This window comes from Electrona antarctica (genome assembly GCF_951216825.1).
Source record: "Electrona antarctica genome assembly, chromosome: 12".
NCBI lineage: Eukaryota > Metazoa > Chordata > Actinopteri > Myctophiformes > Myctophidae > Electrona > Electrona antarctica.
This window is the reverse complement of record NC_136793.1, coordinates 34441752-34463545: the sequence shown is the minus strand read 5'-3', so window position 1 is coordinate 34463545 and position 21794 is coordinate 34441752. Positions and strand designations below refer to the sequence as shown.

Here is a 21794-nt window from a genome sequence, read left to right as displayed (position 1 = left end):
GGACTCAAACCTTTCTGCCCTATAGGTCTGCACTGCAGTGAAGTAGGACTCAAACCTTTCTGCCCTATAGGTCTGCACTGCAGTGAAGTAGGACTCAAATCTTGTTCTTTTTCTTTCTCCCCTCAAAAATGGTGTGTCACCATCATCTGCCTCAGAGATGGGGTATAAAGTCATGCTTCTTCTTCCTATTAGCTGTAGTAAAACATCTGGGTCTCCTTTTTGAAGCACTAGCTGCTCTGAGTCATCTGTACCTCCAGCTGGTGCTTCAAGAGTGCGGGACAAAAGCTTGCTACTTGTCTCTACAGTCTGTCTGTCTGTATGGTATTAGACGTATATTTATGTATTAGAGACAACATATTGGATATATTGGTCAAAAATATTGGTCTGTGAAAATGTAAAATATGTAATAATATTACCAAGCAAATGGCTTGGTAAAGTCACTTGGTACAAAGAATGATGATGATATACTCACTATATAGGCATTACCACAGGATGTATGCGCAAGCGAACAGTGAGTCACAACAAGATTGTTCAGAGCATATTTTATACCACTTTATACTACACACTTGTGGAGACTTAAGTAGCTTACATTGCTTACATTACATAGCAAACATGGGACACTGTTTATGAATCAGTTTTTTAAATACTATCCTCAATGATTCTATGAGGATAGTATTTAAAAAACTGATTCATAAACAGTGTCCCATGTTTTGGTCAAGGACCAAGTTTCAACACAGACCTCAAAGCAGGACATAGGAGCGGCTAGCACCCCTAAAAAACATATTGAACTATTAAAAATGGCAGATCCACAAGGTTGCAATGTGGCACGAAGCAACGTGTTGTGAGCTTGTAGATTTGCTATTTTCACTAGTTTGTGTCCAGGGAAAAATGTCTAATTCCTCTTTTGGGTCTTGAGCTAAAACGTTTGGGAACCACTGATGGTGTAGTCAGTAGTGCAAGTGAAATGTTTGTGGCTGTAGGTGTCACATTTATTTAGCTATTCATGTTATATTCTTCTTTATTCAAAGGATCAGTAATTTACTTGACGCAACATAAAATACTGACTTTATTTTAGCCAACTCTTTATTTTGTCCAACTCTTAAATTCCGATTCCGATATCAACCGATACGATATATATGCTGGCTTTTTTTCCCACAAAGTAAACTATATCACATATCTAATAAAAATAAATACCTATAATATCATTATAATATCTAATATAAATCCCGGTATCTAATAAATCTAATATAATACTATATTATAATGTTATTAGATCACAGACAAACACCAGCTTTTGGTCCACGGGACTGACAGACTTGTGGAAGGGGTTGTACAGTATGTGTACACGGTGCATAGCGAATTCATCAGTTCAGACCTCACAAATGCGCAACAGACAGCAGATTATTCTGCGGAAGATTTTTGTTTAGTCGGTAAAATAGCATGTTATCTGCCGATATTATCGGGAGGCCGATAATATCGGCCTCCCGATAATATCGGTCATCCCTACTTTAGTTTGCTATTTATTTTGATTGGTATTTGCCCAGTGTTCATTCATATTTTTATGTTAACAATTCTTGCTTATTTGTCCACATAGAATAGTGGTCAGGTTCTAAGATAAATAAACAGTACAGTATATTTGGGTATACGTGAACAGCATGTGAAATTTCTTCACTTATAGCCTTGTGTGTGACATAGCAGAACACCACATCACAGTGTAGCCTAATGAAGTCATCAACCTCTTGCTGTCCACCCTCCCTGAGTGTGAACATGCATGCACGCGGTCTGTCCAGGCTAGTGCTATTACACAAAGAGATGGTAGAGAACAAAGTGTTGTCATGGCTCTCCTCTCCATTCCTCTCCTCCCCTCTCTTACCATTGTAGACTACTGTCTGATTGCTGCCTGCCTTCCTTGTGTGTCCAATGGCACAGTCAGGCAGAGCGCAAGGCTAGCCACCAACCCATTCATTGATCTGTTATTGTCCCATGCTACTGATGACTCCCCCTGGTGCCTGCCTGATGGAAGGAGGGTACAGTGCGGGTCAGAACCAATCAGCCCTTCCGGTTTGATCTTGCATTGACTTTAGTCAGTGTTGAACAGAGGCATACACACTCTGACAATGTGTAAAATTTGACTTACATTATTTGTTTCAGAATTAAATGAACTCTCTGGATTTACATGGATGTGTATACAAGATGGGAAGTAATTTTGCTCGCTTGATTGGTAAACGGTTCATTTGTAGGCAGGTTTAAATTAGATTAGATTGGATTAGAGTTGTTCATCCCCTCTCGAGTGGAGCTGAAACAGTCAATCTATACACAAGGAACAGGCTTTGTGGCTCAGCATAATACATGACAGAAATCAACATCCTGTCACCTTGAGATGTCTTAATTCAAAGTCCTACCTGCCGCAAGCACAAGAGATCTATTCAGCTGTTCTGAGCAATACAAGCACAAGAGATCTATTCAGCTGTTCTGAGCAATACAAGCACAAGAGATATATTAAGCTGTTCTGAGCAATACAAGCACAAGAGATCTATTAAGCTGTTCTGAGCAATAGCGGCGACTGAACCAACCATCTCCTGAAAGTGTTCTTTAGTATACAGCAGTCTGCAATGCCCGACCGACGGCAGATTTTTACGTCCGATGCCGATTTTGGAGTCCTAGACTACTGATACCGATGTTGTCAAAATAATGGCCGATATATCAGCCTGGCCGATACATTGGTCGGGCTCTACTCTGCGGTTCTTTCCTGACGGTGTCTTCCTGGTGATCTGGGGTCAGGCCAATCAAGCCTGATTTGTTGCTTGGCACTGGCTTCTCCTTCTTAATCAGACTTAAGTATTCCTGTCACAATGTGTGTCAAACACCCATTTAATCATCTCAAAATGCCGCTGTGTTATGGGGAGGTGTTGAGGTGCTTGGGTACAGTGCCAAACGAGGTTTTTCCTGTCTTGACTCCTCCCACCGGGGATAAGAGGCGGTGGGGGTGCTTAACTTCACGTTTGTTGTGTCTTGGCATCGTGTCCCTCCACTCCACTTCATGGACTCTTACAGCAACTCCACCACTGATAAGAGCAAAAGAGGAAGGGAGAATGATGGAGAGGAAGAAGTTGGTGTGTGGGAAAGATGGGTTGAGGGAGCTAGGGAAGGACATAGGAAGGAAGGAAGGGTGGGAGGAGGTGGAGAAGGGGACAAGATCAGGATGGTGGGGGGTGAATGAAGTGATCTTGGACAAACATTTGGGAAGGAATGGGAAGAGTAGGATGTCAAGGGAACGTTTTTCCAGTGGGAGGCCAGTGTGGCGTGGGTGGTCAGTGTCACACATACAGTGCTAGTTATGCAGGCACAGAAACATATGCTGAGTTGCAGACAGACACACATTGAAGCAAAACCTCTGTCCTATGAGCCTCCTGCAATTTATAATATCACTGTCACTATTTTGTCCCTATAGCTCCATGGCTTTCATCATGCCTTTGCATTCCAGTCACAGTGTCCCAAGGCACAGTTGGCCAGTCTATTCACAGCCCTCATGCCCAGAAAGAAACCGAGCATACTATGTGAGAAACTCATATCGAGAAATATGTATGGTTGTATGGATCATCAGTTCCCCCTTTCTTCCATCCTTCCTCTATTATTCTGTCTTCATTTAATACACTCCTTGTTTACTCCTTGTTTACCCTCTCTCCTCCTTGCTTTCTATTTTTGTCTTTTTAACACATCTCGTGACCGTGTTTCTCCATGTTTCTTCGTCTTTGGCCCACTCCTCTCACTTCAAATCCCCCTTCTCGCTCATCCTCCTTCTCCCTTCTGGCTCTCTGTTTTCCTCTTTCTCCCTCCCCCCTCCCTGCCGTCACATGGCAGAAAACATGCACGACGAAGCTCCCAAAAGCACGATGCAACCTGCCGACATGGAGACGGCACGAGGGCACAGTGAGTTGAGGCAGCTGGGAGCGGGAGCGGGAGTGGTGGCGCGCGGCAGGCGGGCAGCGGCATGCGTCTCGCCATCCTACCGCTCCACTTTATGTATAATTAATATCTCAGCACTCCCCAACTGACTGCGTCTTGTGGCGCTGTTTTAATCAAACCTTCAAAGGGCTGGTACTAAGAAGAAGGGGGAAAATATAATATAATATAATATGCTCAGCAGCATAATTGCTCTTCACCATCATGGGTGTTATGGGTTGTGTTATTTTGCTGTGATGGAGGAGGAAGTGGTGGAACGAATGGTGTCCCAGATGTAGTCTATCTAAAGAGGGGATGATGAGGAGAGGATGAATAACTAGGTCAGGGTCAGGGATCACGTATACTCTCTGGTATGTGGGCGTGAGGCTATTTAGTTTTGGACTCGGCTCCAATGGGGAGTCTGGTCGGTGTGAGTGGTGTTGGGCTGTGTTTAAATGCCTGGTCCTTTGTGAGAACTGATGTGTTCCCCAATTTATATCCATGAGAAATTACTTCTCTTCTCTTCTCTTCTCTTCTCTTCTCTTCTCTTCTCTTCTCTTCTCTTCTCTTCTCTTCTCTTCTCTTCTCTTCTCTTCTCTTCTCCTCCATCATCTGTCAAACTGAGGAGCTTTCACAGCGAATGCTGAAGCTGCACGTGCCATCTCATATTTAATGACTACGTGGAGTGCGTTAGCAGGAAGACTTCACTATGACAACAACACACCAATCCCAGTTCACCCCCATCCCCCTTTTTGTATGTAAATGTATGTGCACGTGCACACCATTCTCCTCTCCCATAGTGTGTGTGTGTGTGTGTGTGTGTGTGTGTGTGTGTGTGTGTGTGTGTGTGTGTGTGTGTGTGTGTGTGTGTGTGTGTGTGTGTGTGTGTGTGTGTGTGTGTGTGTGTGTGTGTGTGTGTGTGTGTGTGTGTGTGTGTGTGTGTGTGTGTGTGTGTGTGTGTGTGTGTGTTCGCCTATATCTTGACATTCCGTCCCACATGTATGCTATAAGTGTTTGGGAGTTAAATCAGAATAAATGTGTCTGTGTGGGTGACTGTAATCACATCTATTAAACCCAGTACAACTGCTTTACCCTTCTCCTGCTAATTATAGAGGGAACAATTGGGCTCCATTCTACATACTGTAGTACTTTCCACTAGAGATGTAAATCCTGCTGCATAATGCTTCTTAAAAAGAAAAGAAAATCAAAGAAAACTAACAGAAGTCGGGGAGCAACGTTAGCAAGAGTGACTGCAGTGGGAAGCTTAAATAATCCATTGCAAAACAGTGTAGTTTGCTGATAATCTGTTATTTTCATCTAGTGACAGCATCGTACTACGAGTATAAATGAACACTAGCTGTAAATATTGAAGTGGTTGATGATTTGGAAATGGAACAGTATACAGCCCTAATCCTCTAGCGCTATGGTTTTGGGGATGAAAGGGGAACTGATTTGGGAAAAGTCGTCCTTTTATTCCTCAGAACAATACAGTTAAGAGTCGAGCCAGCTAATACCATTCAAGAGAAGAATTTCAGGGGATTGACACCTTGTGTGGATCAGCCACCATAAATCGATAAAATGTTAACAGTGAATTATTATACAGGATAAGGCTCTGTATCCTATAGGATTAACCATTGATATATTTCCTCTGCTTATTGCACACATTCTTCATTTCATTTCATTTCATTTCATTTCATTTCATTTCATTTATTTTCTTTCTTTCTTTCTTTCTTTCTTTCTTTCTTTCTTTCTTTCTTTCTTTCTTTCTTTTTTTCTATATATCCAGAAAATTGCCAATAAGGAATTCGCCGCATTAATAAAAATAAGTATTTTAATTCAGGCTTCTCCATGAAGTTGTTGTTTCCTGCCATTATGACTGACACATGCTGTGGACCCAAGTGGGTCCTGCCATACTGTGTGGGTATACGGAGCTATAGCCTCCATGCTGTGCGGGTATACGGAGCTATAGCCTCCATGCTGTGCGGGTATACGGAGCTATAGCCTCCATGCTGTGCGGGTATACGGAGCTATAGCCTCCATGCTGTGCGGGTATACGGAGCTATAGCCTCCATGCTGTGCGGGTATACGGAGCTATAGCCTCCATGTTGTGCGGGTATACGGAGCTATAGCCTCCATGCTGTGCGGGTATACGGAGCTATAGCCTCCATGCTGTGCGGGTATACGGAGCTATAGCCTCCATGTTGTGCGGGTATACGGAGCTATAGCCTCCATGCTGTGCGGGTATACGGAGCTATAGCCTCCATGTTGTGCGGGTATACGGAGCTATAGCCTCCATGCTGTGCGGGTATACGGAGCTATAGCCTCCATGCTGTGCGGGTATACGGAGCTATAGCCTCCATGCTGTGCGGGTATGGGGAGCTATAGCCTCCATGCTGCTATTCACAGTATTGTCTCTCTCCCACTCTGTACGCAGGAGATGGCAATTACATCAGCAAGAGCAAGAGAGAATGGGGCTCTTTGCTGTGTGGCTTCTGGCAATGGCCAATAAAAACTCCTCTCTCGTCTCAGCCCATTGTGATGATGTGACCTACTTGACTGTTGAGCATGTGATGATGATAGTCTGCAAAGAGGCATAATACCCCTAAGTCAGACGATTTACGAACAGAGGCTCTTATACTGTGTGGGCCTGTCTGTGTGTGTGTGTGTGTCTCTTACAGCTTGCCATTTGTCTCCAGTGGTGGCTCAATCAACCCAGAGTTAATCGCTCTGCACTTTCTTTTTCTCTTTACAGAGCAGCCAGAGCATTTGGAGACTACCTGTCTCACACTCAGCCCGAGAACCGCAACGGAGCAGCAGGTAGGCTGCCACGCACGCACGCACGCACGCACGCACGCACGCACGCACGCACGCACGCACGCACGCACGCACGCACGCACGCACGCACGCACGCACGCACGTTGATTGATTTAACTAGAGCGGTGCCCATTGGAGCCTCTACAGCGGTGCCCTACTTGGAACGATGCAAGTTGGAAATGAATGCCCCACCCAGACATTATGTCTGTGTCCCTTTTATGCTCATATATGGAGTTCTTTGTCAGGCATGCCCAAATGTGGAGTCTATGCAGACGTCAGAATGTTGTCAGAACAGGCCAGCTCCATATATGGACACTGGGCAGGGGCCTACTGTCCGTCCACCCAACGTGTTTGTGGCACATGCTTATGATACCCACCTCTTCATATGGGCATGTTATGTGTGCTAAACTAATCTCCATAAGTGACGCTCAACGCTATATATGGTAATGTTACATTTGTGACCTCCATCGTCCACATCCACCAAGGCAATATCAATATTATAGGTTTTTCAAACCGTTCACCTAGTCCTATACTGTACCCAAAATAAAGAAGACACAGGTTGAAAGTTGTTGCAGTCTGTGAGCTTTATAAATATTTAGCCAACACAGGTTTCTTTAGGAAGAGAAGGACATGAATCAAACCAGGGATGTTGCAATTATGTAATGGCCAGACAGCTACCAGTATACCCTGTTGTATTCAGTTCTCAAATAAAGTTACGGTAGTCTATTGCTCAACCAGACACTTGTGCAGGTAGTGGCATAAGGAAAACGCCTGTCCGCCTGTTCTGTAATTTGGTCACTGTTGCGAATATTACTATTACGCTAAAGTCATGTTTAGGGTCATAGTATCAGCCTCCATCCAGCACCTCTTTCTTGGGTACAAATAATATATTAAATCTGAAAACCTTTCCCTTCCCTTTTTACTGTGGGAAGGAGTAGGCAGTTGGTCAAACACGGTCTGGTCCTTATTTTTCGACCGAAGCCTTCCATGCATCCATGCATCCATCCATCCATCCATCCATCCATCCATCCATCCATCCACCCAACCATTTTCTCTCACTACTATTCTTTGCGTCTCTCAGTTGCCACCCACCATGTCATCTCTTTTCTCAGTCCATCTTCCCAAAAAGCTTTGTTGGCACTCATGCGTTCACTCCACTGCTGCCAAAGCATTATATGCCACAAGCCACCTGCTGGTTTTCATATTTAGTCTCTCGGACTCCCTCTCTATGTGCTGTGTATTTCTCTCCTTTGCCTCCTATGTATTGCTCCCTCCCTTCTATCCCTCAGCTGTTTTCTCTCATGTCTCTCATCTCCCTCTCTCTGTCTCCCCCCCCCCCCCCCCCCACCCCCTCATTGCTTCTGCCCGCCACCCCTGCTATTTATTTTTGACACCATTACATCACCTAATCAACATGAGTTAGACTTTAATATTTTAGCGCCCCTCACTTCACACAGGTGATTTTTTCTCACTGATTTACTAACGATAATCTCTCTCTCTCTCTCTCTCTCTCTCTCTCTCTCTCTCTCTCTCTGTGTCTCTCTCTCCACAGATCATCTGTTGTCTGACACTTTCATTGGACAGGACTCTGAGTCCCCAGACGTAAGTCGTGTTAGTAACAACAACAACAATCTACCACAACCAGGCCGCTGTGTTCGTCCCATAGCGAAACACAACCAGTCCCAGCCTCACGCGCAGGTAGGTAGCAAAAACATAGAGGAGGATATAACGACATCTCAATGCTGATGCACTATCCATTCAGTACATCAATCTAGAGAGTCTGTCAAGGGAAAATGTTTCATAATATAATGTTATTCATATCTTAATTCCTCATTTGTGAGTAATAGTATCATGCACCCTTATTCACAGGACCCTCCCCAGCCCAGCACACTGCAAACCTCAGCCCTGTCAGGCCCGTCTAAACGCAGGCTCTCGGTGGAGCGGAGCCTCTCCTCAGAGGAGCAGCCTGCAGTGCTCGGAGGGCCGGAGGTGAGCGGTGCCACGAAGCCAGCCCGAGTGTACACCATTACCCGGGAGGGAGGAATGATCCTGGGGGGCCGCGGCAGTGAGGAGAGCCTGGAGCTTAAGGTGCTCCGGGGCTCCAGGGAGCCGCAGCCACAGCAGACCTCCACCTCCACCTCCTCCTCTTCGTCCGCTGGCCAACATCAGCAGGACTCCTGCGCCGGCCAACCTCCACCCGCCGCCAACGTCCGCAGCAGCCACCACCGTGGCAGCAGCCACCGCCGCCCTGCTGGCCACCACCATGCGTCTCACCAGCAGCACCACCCCGATGGCCCGGCGCAGTCTCAGCCCCTGCAGAGCTCAGGCAGTGCTCATAACATCCAAGACTGGGGAGTGAGGAAGGGGGGTTCGCGGGATGACTCCACTCTGGACTGTGTGGCCTGCATCCGTGCTCCGTGCCAGAGCCAGCGCTCCCTTGACCTGGATACCTCACCGCGGGGCGGAGAGAAGCCACGCAAGAAGCTGGAGAGGATGTACAGCGAGGACAAAACGTCCACAGATGACAGGGGTAAGGATACATACTCTACCTGGACAACCAAGTGGTATACAAAGTGTGTGTGTGTGTGTGTGTGTGTGTGTGTGTGTGTGTGTGTGTGTGTGTGTGTGTGTGTGTGTGTGTGTGTGTGTGTGTGTGTGTGTGTGTGTGTGTGTGTGTGTGTGTGTGTGTGTGTGTGTGTGTGTGTGTGTGTGTGTGTGTGTGTGTGTGTGTGTGTGTGTGTGTGTGTGTGTGTGTGCCTGCCTAATTGGGCATCCACATTACTTGCATCACTTTTGAACTCAGCATTACATTCTGTCTAGTATTCATTCAGTGTTTTGTTTTTTCTCTCAGAGGACAACGCTAGCTGGTTCCCCAAAGAGAATATGTTCAGCTTCCAGACAGCCTCTACCACAATGCAGGCGTAAGTATACAGCACTGTTTAAAAATATATTCAAACACATTCAAGTCCCTTCAACATTATTACCAGATTGAGGATTAAGAACAATAAAGGGAATATATTTATTTATGTATTTATGTATTTATTTATGTTTTTTGGGGGTGCTTTTCCGCCTTTATTGATATATTACAGTGGTCCTTAGACAGGAAACAAGGTGAGAGAGGCTCTGCAAATGGTACATTAATCTGTCAGACATCATCAGGGCCTGTACAGTATGCTATGTGCCTTAACCACTCAGCTATCAGAGCTGTTGCCTGGAAATATGAGTGAATGGCTAAAGTAAAGTGTCCCAAATAAAACCATTTGAGAAACACTGTTAATACACGAAGATCTTATGGAAGTTATATGGCTCATACTGTAATGTGGAGGTGTGGTATTGAGTAGTCTGATATACACAGTGGCACAATGGAGGTAAAATCTCTCACACACACACACACACACACACACACACACACACACACACACACACACACACACACACACACACACACACGTGCAACCCTGCACACACACATGCACATATGTAAGCAACATACTGAGTGGTTAATTATCACCTGTCAGTTGAGTTGGTAATTATGCCCCTTAGATGCACAAAGGTCTCCAATGGTGAGCTGTCTGAGCCCTCTCTCCCACGCTCCCTCTCATAACTATCAGCGTCATGCCCTCTGTCTTTCCATCTCTCCATCCTGATGCTCAATCCTTCTGTGTTGCAAGTGTATTCATTCTGGAGATAATTTCAAATGTTATATTTCACACATTGTACACCTTTTTTGTATTCCATTGATAACTTATCCTACAGTACTAGCCTACAGTACTTTCTATTACCGCTTTTATCAGTATTGTATTCTAAACCACATTTTACCCTGGGTCATACAGTACCTATGTTCCCTCAGCCAAATGTTCCAACAGTTTAGGCTGATGGTTACTGTTAGTTTTGAGGGAACATACGGCATAGGGAAAGTAGGGCTGACATAACTTTGGCATACTACCCATTCACTTTTATATGTTATCTTATCTCTCTGTCCTCATCTTCTCTTTGCTCTCTCACTTATTTGAGTCGATTTGGCTCTGATCCAGTCAAGGCTCTTAGTTTCTCTGTAAATTATCTTGAGTTGTAATATTGCTAGCATTTAGTCTCATTGTGCCAAAAAGTGTCCTTGTGCACAGATATTATTTTACGAGGAAGAGTAGGAATAGGCACCCCAGGGTCATGTTTTCTCTCTCCTTGTGTTGCACCGACTATGGCACACAGTCAATGTGCTTCACTGGATATAGAACATGGGATTGGCTTCCAGGATAAGTGGAGGTGCTGGCGTTCATGTTTATTACTGACAAATAACAGACTGTCTTGTATACCATACCTGTCTCTGTGTGTGTACACTGCACCTATACTGTTGTACAGTATATCCTGTAATCCAACTTCATTTTTTGTTTTCTCTCTTTTCTCCCCTTTCACTGGCTTCTTTTCGACTGTGACAACCGCAGAATATCGTAAGTAACAACATTCTCTTCTCCCCACCCCTATTCCCTCTGGTCAATATGTTCTTCTCAAGGAATTTAATCATGCTTTCCATCTTAAAATATAAGTTTTGTTAGCACAGATGAGAAGTGGTCAGACAATGCCACTTTAATATCAAAGGTAGTTCCAGTTTCCTTGGCACAATTTAGTGACCAGACCATTTAGAATGACGGTCAATGACCTGAATTCCGCTGAAAACCAGTGAAATTACCTGACCCGATTGACAGATCTTTTCACTTTTTACGATTCTATAACTACATGCAATGCAAGATTAAGCAACCAGTAAGAAGGAGGTATTTACAGTCCCCATACCTGCTCTCTTTGACTCTCTGTGAATCACTGTGGTGAACTCCATTCAAAACATTTTATAATGTTCCTTTGAGCTGTGTTGTCTTCCATGGTCCTAACCACCAGGACTACGGATGTCTGGGTGTTTGAAGTTAGATTTGCTCTGTGGTACGATGGTACAGTGATGATTATTGAAAATAGTGAAGTAAATAGTGAACTAATTGCATTTCACTGTGTTACTGCTTGAATGCAGAGTCTCAGGTCTCTGCATTTAAATATGAACAGAAATGCTGAAATGCACATAATGCTCAAGTGCTATTTCATTTTATTAGCTTGAAGCTTGTGTAATGCAACAAGGTTATGACAATTGGTTACGCAATAGGGTACAAAGCCTGCCACCATGATTACAAACTTATATAATCACATACTGTACAATGGATTGCTCCATAGAAACACAGTTATGTCTATTTTTCAATCATAAGAGAGACAAAATGCAACAATAATGAATAGAGTTTATTGCATAAAGCTATTTATTCATAGAAATGGCACTGGTTTTGTGTTCATAGGAATTCCGATAATCCTGTTAAAGATTAGTCATGCGGTCCATGTCTGTACAGTACTTCAAGGTCCTATGTGGATACTTTGTTCTGGAAGCCATCGTCAATGTATAATACCTGTCAGTTACTTAGTCGATATATACAGTACAAAATTCAAATCTCAAAATTCCTAGTTGTCAGTCATGAAAATGAGGCTGCATTCTGCTTTTCAGTGCTTCTAAATTGACATTTTGTAGCTGGTTTTGGAGACATTGTGGCATGATGTTCACCTGACTGCAGTGTCAGTGTCATATGGACTGGGATAATCAGCAGGAATCACAATCCTATAGACAGGCTTGGAGATCATCAGCTCCCTGCCTGTCATTCTGTCTGTCTTGTCTGTCATTAACATGAAAAGCCTACAATATGACCACTTTGTTTCTGTCATGAAACATTTACAGGAGACTCTCAAACCACGCGCACGCACGCACACACACACACACACACACACACACACACACACACACACACACACACACACACACACACACACACACACACACACACACACACACACACACACGCGCACGCCAGCTGGTGCTGACAGAATACAATGCTGGCCAACACTTTGGGACATCATTTGCTCCATAACAATTAAAGCATAATTGCCACATGGTCCTGCTGTACTGTGCCTACCCACGCACCCACCCAAACAAAACTGTTTGTTTACTCACCATGTACAGTAGCCTTTGTTACCTTGGTGACCCTGGAGCAGAAACACATCAGCACTCATGTCCTGACACACTGCACCACTTTGGTCCATTTCTACACTGAGATAAATGAACACTGCATATTCTACTGTGTGACTCACTGATCACGTAATAATATAGACCTGCGGTGTTGTTGGTGAATATGGATGGACAGTTGGTTGTGTCCACGTGTTTGTTTTGTTTGTGTCCTGCTTACTTCTTGAAGGTGTCAAAATGTAGGCCTACTAGCTCCATGGAGAAGAGTTTGGAGATTGACTTTGAGAATGAAGTATACAAATCTTGTCTTGGAGTCAAGAGTACTGCTGGTTGTCATTCTGTATGGTAAACTGAATCCACAAGGGACCATTTGGATCCATTTCTTGAGATAAATCAACACTGCATAATGTTCTGCATGACTCACTGATCGGGGACTAAATATAGAGTTAGTGAATATGGTCAAGTACCTGGCAGAACAGAAGTCTAACATCTGAGTCCCAAGGACTGTAGCTGAGAACCAGCTGCTAAGGTATTTTTAATTAAATCAAACTCTTGAGAGAGACAGAAAATACAACCCTAATCACACAATGCAGACTCCAACCCTGTAACCTGTCATGAATTGTTCTACAGTATGTGTGTGTAAAAAAATATTTGTATTGAGATTTTCACTGAAAGATATGCCAGGATCAGGTAGACACAGTAATAGTCATGATCACAGATCATATTCCTTGGGTAATATGACAGATTTAAAGTAAGTACAACATAAGATCTGAGTTATTTTGTTTGCATGTAATAGGTACAGAGATAAATAATAAGGTGACTATGCTACTGAACCCCTCCCAAAAAGTAAATGAAATATATATTTTCTCCCCTTCATACCCAATTTGATAATATGCCAATTCCCAGTTCTCCTGCTTAGTGGTCCATCCCCCAGGGTTATTAGAAGGTAAATCACAGTTAACTCCACACATCAATTAAAAGCGTTTGAATAAGCAAGGCATATTATTTGTGGAGGGTTTTATAAAAGGTCATGAATGGTTTTAGAACTGCACTGACAACACTATCAACACTTGCATAAACAGCTATGTAGCCAGACACACTCTTCTTGCATGCATGCACACATTATTCATTTGACATCGAAACTCATGTCTTGACATACTGCACGTGCGTGCGTGTGCGTGTGTGCGTGCGTGTGTGCGCATGCCTCTATCACATCCCTGTGCTGCTGAGTCTAATCACTACCTTAATCACTACAAAATCTCTCTTACACTAAAACGTGACCTCATTACAACCCCTCTAAACTCTCCCTTACATGGATATAGCCTGACATGTTATGCCCAAACCCCATTGGGGAATGGCAGAAGCCAGCTACTTGTGTAGCTGTGAGTTTCTGATTCTTTACTGGAACTTGTGCAGTTTCAATGCAGCATTGCTTTGATAACTTAACCACTTTCAACCTGGTGTCCCTATTTTGTGCACATCAATATTATTGTCAAATATTGTAAAAAAAAAAAAAAAAAAAAAAAAGAAGAGAAGAGAAAAGCAATAGCAGATCTGCAGGCTAAACACATCACATTACGTGTTGTGAGTTTATAGATCTTTTTTTCCCCGCTATTCATCATTTGACGATGTACTAGGGCTTAAGATGTAAAAATAAATAAAAATGATTTGTTGAATTACACAGCACAACACTGGAGCTTTTATTGAACCCCCCCCCCCAGCTACTAATATCCCTCCGGTTCAGTTTAGGTGGGAATTCTTTGGGTTTGTACCCCTGACCCAGTTAATACTTTGACACGTCCTAGCAGGGCTTTCCGAGGGATTGCTGACAGAAAGAGGAGGAAAAGAGAGCAGGAATCAGCCACCGTGATGGAGAGGTACAGTGTCCTGGCTGTCCTGTCCCGGTTCTGTTCTGTTCCGTTCTGTCCTGTGCTGTGCTGTGCCAAACGTTCCCGTTGATAATCCCTATATACTGTACATGCTCTCAGATATAGGCTACTCTCCATGGACCTCATTCACAACGGAGTTTACACTCATAACGTGAGCGGTGCGTGAGCGGACAGGCATTTATGAGGATTCCCACATTACGTGGGAATTCATGGCCATCTTCGTGAACTTGACGTTGACGTTGGTTGGTCGGAAACGCCGCACATATAGACGTCTCCTCCAGGGTGGTGTATAGGGCATACGGCTTGCGTATATTTATTTAGAAGGCTTTAGTCTTCATGCTGAATCAATAAATAGTTCCCAAACCTCAGATACAATATGTAGGCATGTGTCCCCAACATTGGTCAGCACATAAAAAAATGATAGCCTATATAAAAGCCGAGTATCAGTACAGTACAGTACAGTACAGTACAGTACAGTACAGTACAGTACAGTACAGTACAGTACAGTCATTTAGCAGACGCTTTTATCCAAAGCGACTTACAATAAGTGTATTCAACATAGGTAGGGAACAAAAACTACTAATCACCAGAAGTCTTTAGTGCATTTTCTGCAGAAACAAGCAACCAAGAGTATACCTAGCGCTAAGGTAAAAGTGCAATATATCAGCTACCTATTTCCTTAAACAGATGAGCTAAATCAAATGAGCATGAGCTAAAACAATTAAGTGTATCGACTAAACAAGATCCAATAAACAATACAACAATAGAAAACAAGCGTTCGTACAACTAGTTAACAACAAGTAGGTCAGGCAGAGAGGAAGGGTAGTGTTTCCTGAAGAGGTGGGTTTTCAACCTGCGGCGAAATATGGGCAGTGACTCTGCTGTCCTAACATCAGTGGGGAGTTCATTCCACCACTGTGGGGCCAGAACAGAAAAGAGTCGTGACCGTGTGGATCGGCCAGAAGGACCCTTGAGTGACGAGGCAATCAGTCGCCCCGAGGTGGCAGACCGAAGTGGTCGGGCAGGGGTGTAGGCATCGACCATAGCCCGGAGGTAGGAAGGAGCTGTTCCTTTCACTGCCCTATAGGCTAACACCAGGGTTTTGAACTGGATGCGGGCTTGTATGCCTACCGTATACGCATGCATTCTAGAGGCATAAATTGGTCAAGTTAACCTATGATCCTATACAGAAACTGCCCCCGCAAGCCCGACACCTTTTTATTTATTTATTAGGATATTTCTAGCATGCGCGATTGCGCTGCTCACTCTCGGCAGCCTTCTACTCGCAGTGCATTGCGTTGTGAGCTTGTAGATAGGCTCTCCTATCTCCCCCCCTGCAAGCAAAATCGAGGGTTACTGCGGCCGTCGGCTACAGTATATAAAAAAATAGAAGACCACATTAGCCTACTGAATGGCATCAGCGTGTTTGAAAGTCGGCCAGTCATATCATAGTTTTAAGACAGCTCACCTCCACTCGCGCTTGTTCACAAACATGACGGACAGACAGACAGGCAGCGGTGGCCGAACGGATAGCGGCGCGGTCTAGATACCGGAAGGTTCCCAGTTCGAATCAGCCGTCCGACACGTTAAAATTACCACCGCTGAAATGCCCTTGAACAAGGCATCAACCACTACGATGAAATGTGTTCTATGAGCAGGGCCTGGCTGGAAACAAGTTATTGAGCTTAGCCCAGATACCCTGGGTAAATATAGATTTCATTTCATTTCATTTCATTTCACATAAAAAAGGCAGTTCATGACGATCATCACTACTGTAACTCGCTGATCAGCATGTTGACAGACTCAGCCAATTAAAGTTTCACGTAGGCCTAAAGACTTTGCTGCAAGCACCTATATCTGCCTCCATTTGTGTTGTGGTATTCATTTATAATAATGTATATTGATCACATGTGGACGCCCCAGTGGCCCACACAGAATAGCCAACTCTTACCTTGATCAGGCTTGATGTTGGATCGGATGAAATATAGTCCAAAAACGGATTAATCCCACAAGAAAAAAACCGAAAGAAAAAAAGAGCCAAAACCGCATGGTCCGGTGGATTAAATATGTCCATATATTTGCTTTCCAAATCCGACAGTGCAGGGCAGGGAATCAATCACCCCAGTAATCAATAAATCAAATAGGCCAAAGGAAAATGATCAGATTTTATAACCCTGCAGTGCATGGCAATTCATCAGTAAGGGCTTTTATCATTGCTGAGTTTTAATATAGCATTTGGTCGTGTGGTGAACTGTACAAATTAACTTCTCATTATGTGAACTGTAACGTTAATTTATAGTCCAGGCAAAATAGCATTTCACGAGAAAGTAATTGTAACACAAGATTTTTCTTCACAGACCATTTCTATGAGGTCTCCAGAACAACATACTAAAAGTCCCAAGAAATCCCAGTTGGGGAAATATGTTTAATTGCATTAATCCAAAATGGCCGCCAATTGGGCTTATTTGGCCAATCTTGGAACACATTTTTGACCATCAGGTAATTGTAACAGATTTTTTTCTGCACAGACCATTTCTATGAAGTCTCCAGAACACCATACTAAAAATCCTAAGAAATCCTAGTTGCAGAAATATGTTTAATTGGCATCAATCCACGATGTCTGTCAATAATACCATTATCAGAAATATTGCCAATCTTAGAATAAATTCCTGACCAAGAGGTAATTGTAACAGGATTTTTTACACCACACATCATTTCTGAGAGGTGTCTAGAACAACATACTAAAAGTCCCAAGAAATCCCGGTTGCGGAAATATGTTTAATTGCATTAATCCAAAATGGCCGCCAATTGGGATTATTATCAGAAAAATGGCCAATCTTTGAATATATTCCTGACCAAGAGGTAATTGTAACAGATTTTTTGTCTGCACAGACCATTTCTATGAAGTCTCCAGAACACCATACTAAAAGTCATAAGAAATCCTAGTTGCAGAAATATGTTAATTTGGCATCAATCCAAGATGTCCACCAATTGAGACTATTATAAGAAAAATAATATTAGAATAAATTCCTGGCCAAAAGGTAATTGTAACAGGATTTCTTTCACCACACATCATTTAATTCGCATCAATCCAAAATAGCCACCACTTTATTATAAAATGGCATACATTTGAATGATTTTAAGTGATTTATTTTGGGACAGAGTGCTTAATACAAAATGGGTTGCAGTTTGATTAGATACATTTAGAGCCCCCAGCTCATAGGAATTTGTGCAATGTTTTTTTCAGCATACTGTTGGTTGACGAACTATATTACAAATGTATTAGTCAGAGTCCTACAAGAATTCAAGCTGCCCATTGGGCCATGGCTCATTCGTCCATGACTGGTAACGTATGTGCCTGTGGAATGGGGAACCCGGGTTCGTCTCCCGCCCCGGCCGTGGCTACATTGGTGCAGCAGTGTGTATGGGTAACCTCTACAAGTATGTTCCCGCAGGCGGCACAGACCTTAACCTAGTAGTCGGCAGCTCTGTCAGTCTCCCTGGGGTGGAGGTCCCCCAGTCAGTCGAGCCTAGCTCCTGGCTGGCGCGCGTGGACGCGCTTCCATGTGGGGCGGACAACTGTAGGCTATACGGTGCTGCGTTACTACTCGCCCATTGGGCCATGGCTCTTTAGTCGACTGGTAACGTGACTGGCTACAGAATCTTGTTGGTAACATGTTGAAGTTAAGTACTGCATGCAACATTCTGGTGTAGCACCCGTCTAGAGACTTCTGCAGGGTTGGCTTCAGGGTCCAGCATTCACTGCCATATAGAGGAACAGACTCCACCGTTGCATAGAAGCTGAGTTTGATTTCACAGGGGAGGTTGGAGGGAGATCCATACACTGGCCATGCCGTTCAAGGACCTCCATGCAAGTGCCTCCCTCACTTTCAGATCTTGCTCCGTTCAGTTGACCCATGAGCCCAGAAACTTGAAGTCCTTGACTTCCTTCAGCACAGTGCCTCCTGTTGTCAGAGGTGGATGTTCCGGTGAGATGTTATAGGTGATAACTGCGTGTAGCAGCGTGATCTTGTAGATCGGCTGTTTTTGGTGCATAGAGTTTTGCAGCATGACCTCGTAGATCGGCTGTTTTTATGTCATTTGCATGTTTTTCGGACAACATCTGTAGGAGTACTGTTGGAAAAAATTGTGCTTGTTCCACGTTGTCGGAGAGCAGGCTGATGTTGTCCGCATAGTCTAGTCTGTGCGGACAACAACAGTCTGTCAGGACTACTTTGGTATGTCATCTCGACCTCCTTGGCGTTAGAGTAAAGCCAAGATCCTGCTCTCGTCCACTGATGGCCTTCCTGGGTGCATAATACAGGACTATGATGAAGAGGAAGGGGGATAGGTTGTTTGTTCCCTTGCATTAACCTAGCCAGGATGTCAAACTCCTCGCTGTTGTCATCTGGGGTCACCAGCTTGGCCCTTGTTCCTGCATATGGTCGCCCGGAGTGGGCCTTAAGGATCTTCACCATTGTGCCTCTGTAGATCTGAATGTCTTTGAAGTCGATGAAACTGAGTATTATTAATATTATTATTATTACTATATTGTAACTATTCTTATTTAGTTTCAGTTTTGGAAAGTAATTCAAAGGTGAGTGGCAACTAAATTGTTTGGATTTCTGGAAAAATTATAACGATTATTAATCTAACATTATTAATCTAACATTAATCTAACATTAATGTTAGTTATAAATGTAATGCCCAATTGGCTTGTTAGCTTATAACGAACAAAGTGCTAAACAAAATTATGATCGTGTATAGGTCTACTGATGGCAGCGTGTTCTATAGTCTAGATAGAACATGATAATAACAGCCTTCAATTATATTGGTTCAAAATGGCTAAAATGCACAGTATTGTATCTGAATATCCTCAGCTCAAAATATATTTGGAAGTCAATTGAAATCTCAGACGAATGGAAATTGATAAGGGTAAATATTATATAGCCTAGTGCCTTTATCCATGGCGTTTTACATAGATTGTGCATTACATTCACCCATTCACACACAGATGGTGGAGGAAACCATGCAAGGCACCAACCTGCAGAAGTAATTAGGGGTTCAGCGTCTTGCTCAAGGACACTTCGTCACTAACTCTGGGGGAGCCCAGGTTCGAACTGGGAACCTTGTGGTTCCCATCCACTGCTCTGAGCCACTGCTGCTGAGCCACTAATTGGCAGACATCCTGCATGGATTGACGCCAATTAAACATATTTCCACAGCTAGGATTTCCTATGACTTTTAGTATGGTGTTCTGATGACTTCATAGAAATGGTCTGTGAAGAAGGAAATTATGACCTCTTGGTCAGGAATTTATATGGCATTTTTTCCTGATAATAGTCCCAGTTAGTGTCCATTTTGGATTTATGCCAATTTAACAAATTTCTACAACTACGACTTCTTGGGACTTTTAATATGTTGTTCTGGAGACTTCATAGAAATGGTCTGTGAAAAAAACTGTTTAAATTACTTATTGGTAAGGAATTTATTCCAATATTGGTAATTGGCCATGCATTTTCTGAGAATATCATATTGGCGGACATCTTGGATTGATGCCAATTAAACATATTTCCGCAACTAGGATTTCTTGGGACTTTTAGTATGTTGTTCTGGAGACTTAATAGAAATCGTCTGTGAAGAAAAAAAATCTGTTACAATTAACTCTTGGTCAGGAATTTATTCCAAGATTGGCCATTTTTCTCATAATAGTCCCAGTTGGCGGCTATTTTGGATTGATGCCAATTTAACCTATTTCTGTAACTACGATTTCTTGGGACTTTTGATATGTTGTTCTGGAGACTTCATAGAAATGGTCTGTGAAAAGAAATCTGTTTCAATTACTTATTGGTAAGGAATTTATTCCAAGATTGGTAATTGTCTATGCCGTTTCTGAGAATAGTCTTATTGGCGGACATCTTGGATTGATGCCAATTAAACATATTTCCCCAACTGGGATTTCTTGGGACTTTTAGTATGTTGTTCCGGAGACCTCATAGAAATGGTCCGTGAAAAAAAATCTTGTGTTACAATTACTTTAGCTTTTAGGTCCAAAATGAGCTAGAATGCCTGGACTATTATTAACGTTCTGACAAGGAGTGAAGCAATGCGTGCCAAGTTGGCAAGTTTCGTTTATAATTATATACATATAACTCGCGCTGTTTGCTTGAAGATCTGTCCGTGCAGAGACCCGCCTGTCAAAATTAACTGCTCTACAAGCTCATCGCGGTTCACTGTTGTATAACTTGATCTGTGCAGGCTATGATGACGTATGTCGATATTTCCTGTTTTTACCTTATATGGTGTGGAATGGGCGTGGATGTTCCATCAAACCAGGCGACACCAGGCGAATCGCTTGGGAAAGATGCGGAAAGGGTACACCGGGTGATCCGCACAAATTAAGTGATACACCACCTTCGCTGAATAACACGAGAGCTAATCGTAGCTTGATCGGACGGATAAATACGATATCATTATGCATCTCATTGTCTCCACCAGGCCGAAGGCATGGGGAGAGGGTATGTTTTGCACTCCGTCCGTGTGTCCGTCCTTCCGTCCTTCCGTCCTTCCGTCCGTCTGTGAACAGCTAATCTCCGGCACCGTTAACCCGGTCAATGCCAAACTTTGCACACACACTCCCTGGATGCCAACGATGAACCTCTGCCCCGCATTTTCCAGAACGGCCTGTTATAGCGCCACCATGAGGCAGCTTTTCACATTTTTTACCTAAAACTGCACCGATCTGCGTGAAACGTTGCATGCACACTCCCTAGAGGCCAAGGACAAACCTTTGACCTGCATTTTCCGCATCTGCCTTTTATAGCGCCACCAGGAGGCCGACTTTTGTAAAACACATCTTTTGATATTACTCCTCCAGATTCTGTCCAAAAATCTCACAAATCGTTACACAGTATCTCTATGGTCATGTGCTCAAGTCGGATCTGTCCGATATTTCATATTCCATCCTAATTGGCTATAATTGGCTTTTACAGTTTGCAAGATTGCCCCGTTTTGAACAAAAGTCTCAAATCAGGAACGCAGCATGCAATTTACGTGAAATCTTTCACACATTTTCTTACTAGGCTGAGGAATATATCCCACCC

General features: G+C 43.4%; 1 protein-coding gene across 1 annotated transcript in view; it reads left to right on the top strand.

Annotated features, from left to right (window-relative positions):
* Positions 1-21794, top strand: part of nsmfb (NMDA receptor synaptonuclear signaling and neuronal migration factor b) — a 48364-nt gene that overhangs the window by 3507 nt on the left and 23063 nt on the right. Inside the window, exons 2-6 of the mRNA XM_079515799.1 lie at positions 6695-6759; positions 8309-8454; positions 8626-9286; positions 9608-9677; positions 14608-14679. Of these exons, the coding sequence (XP_079371925.1) occupies positions 6695-6759; positions 8309-8454; positions 8626-9286; positions 9608-9677; positions 14608-14679 (1014 nt within the window). The remainder of the gene's footprint in view (positions 1-6694; positions 6760-8308; positions 8455-8625; positions 9287-9607; positions 9678-14607; positions 14680-21794) is intronic.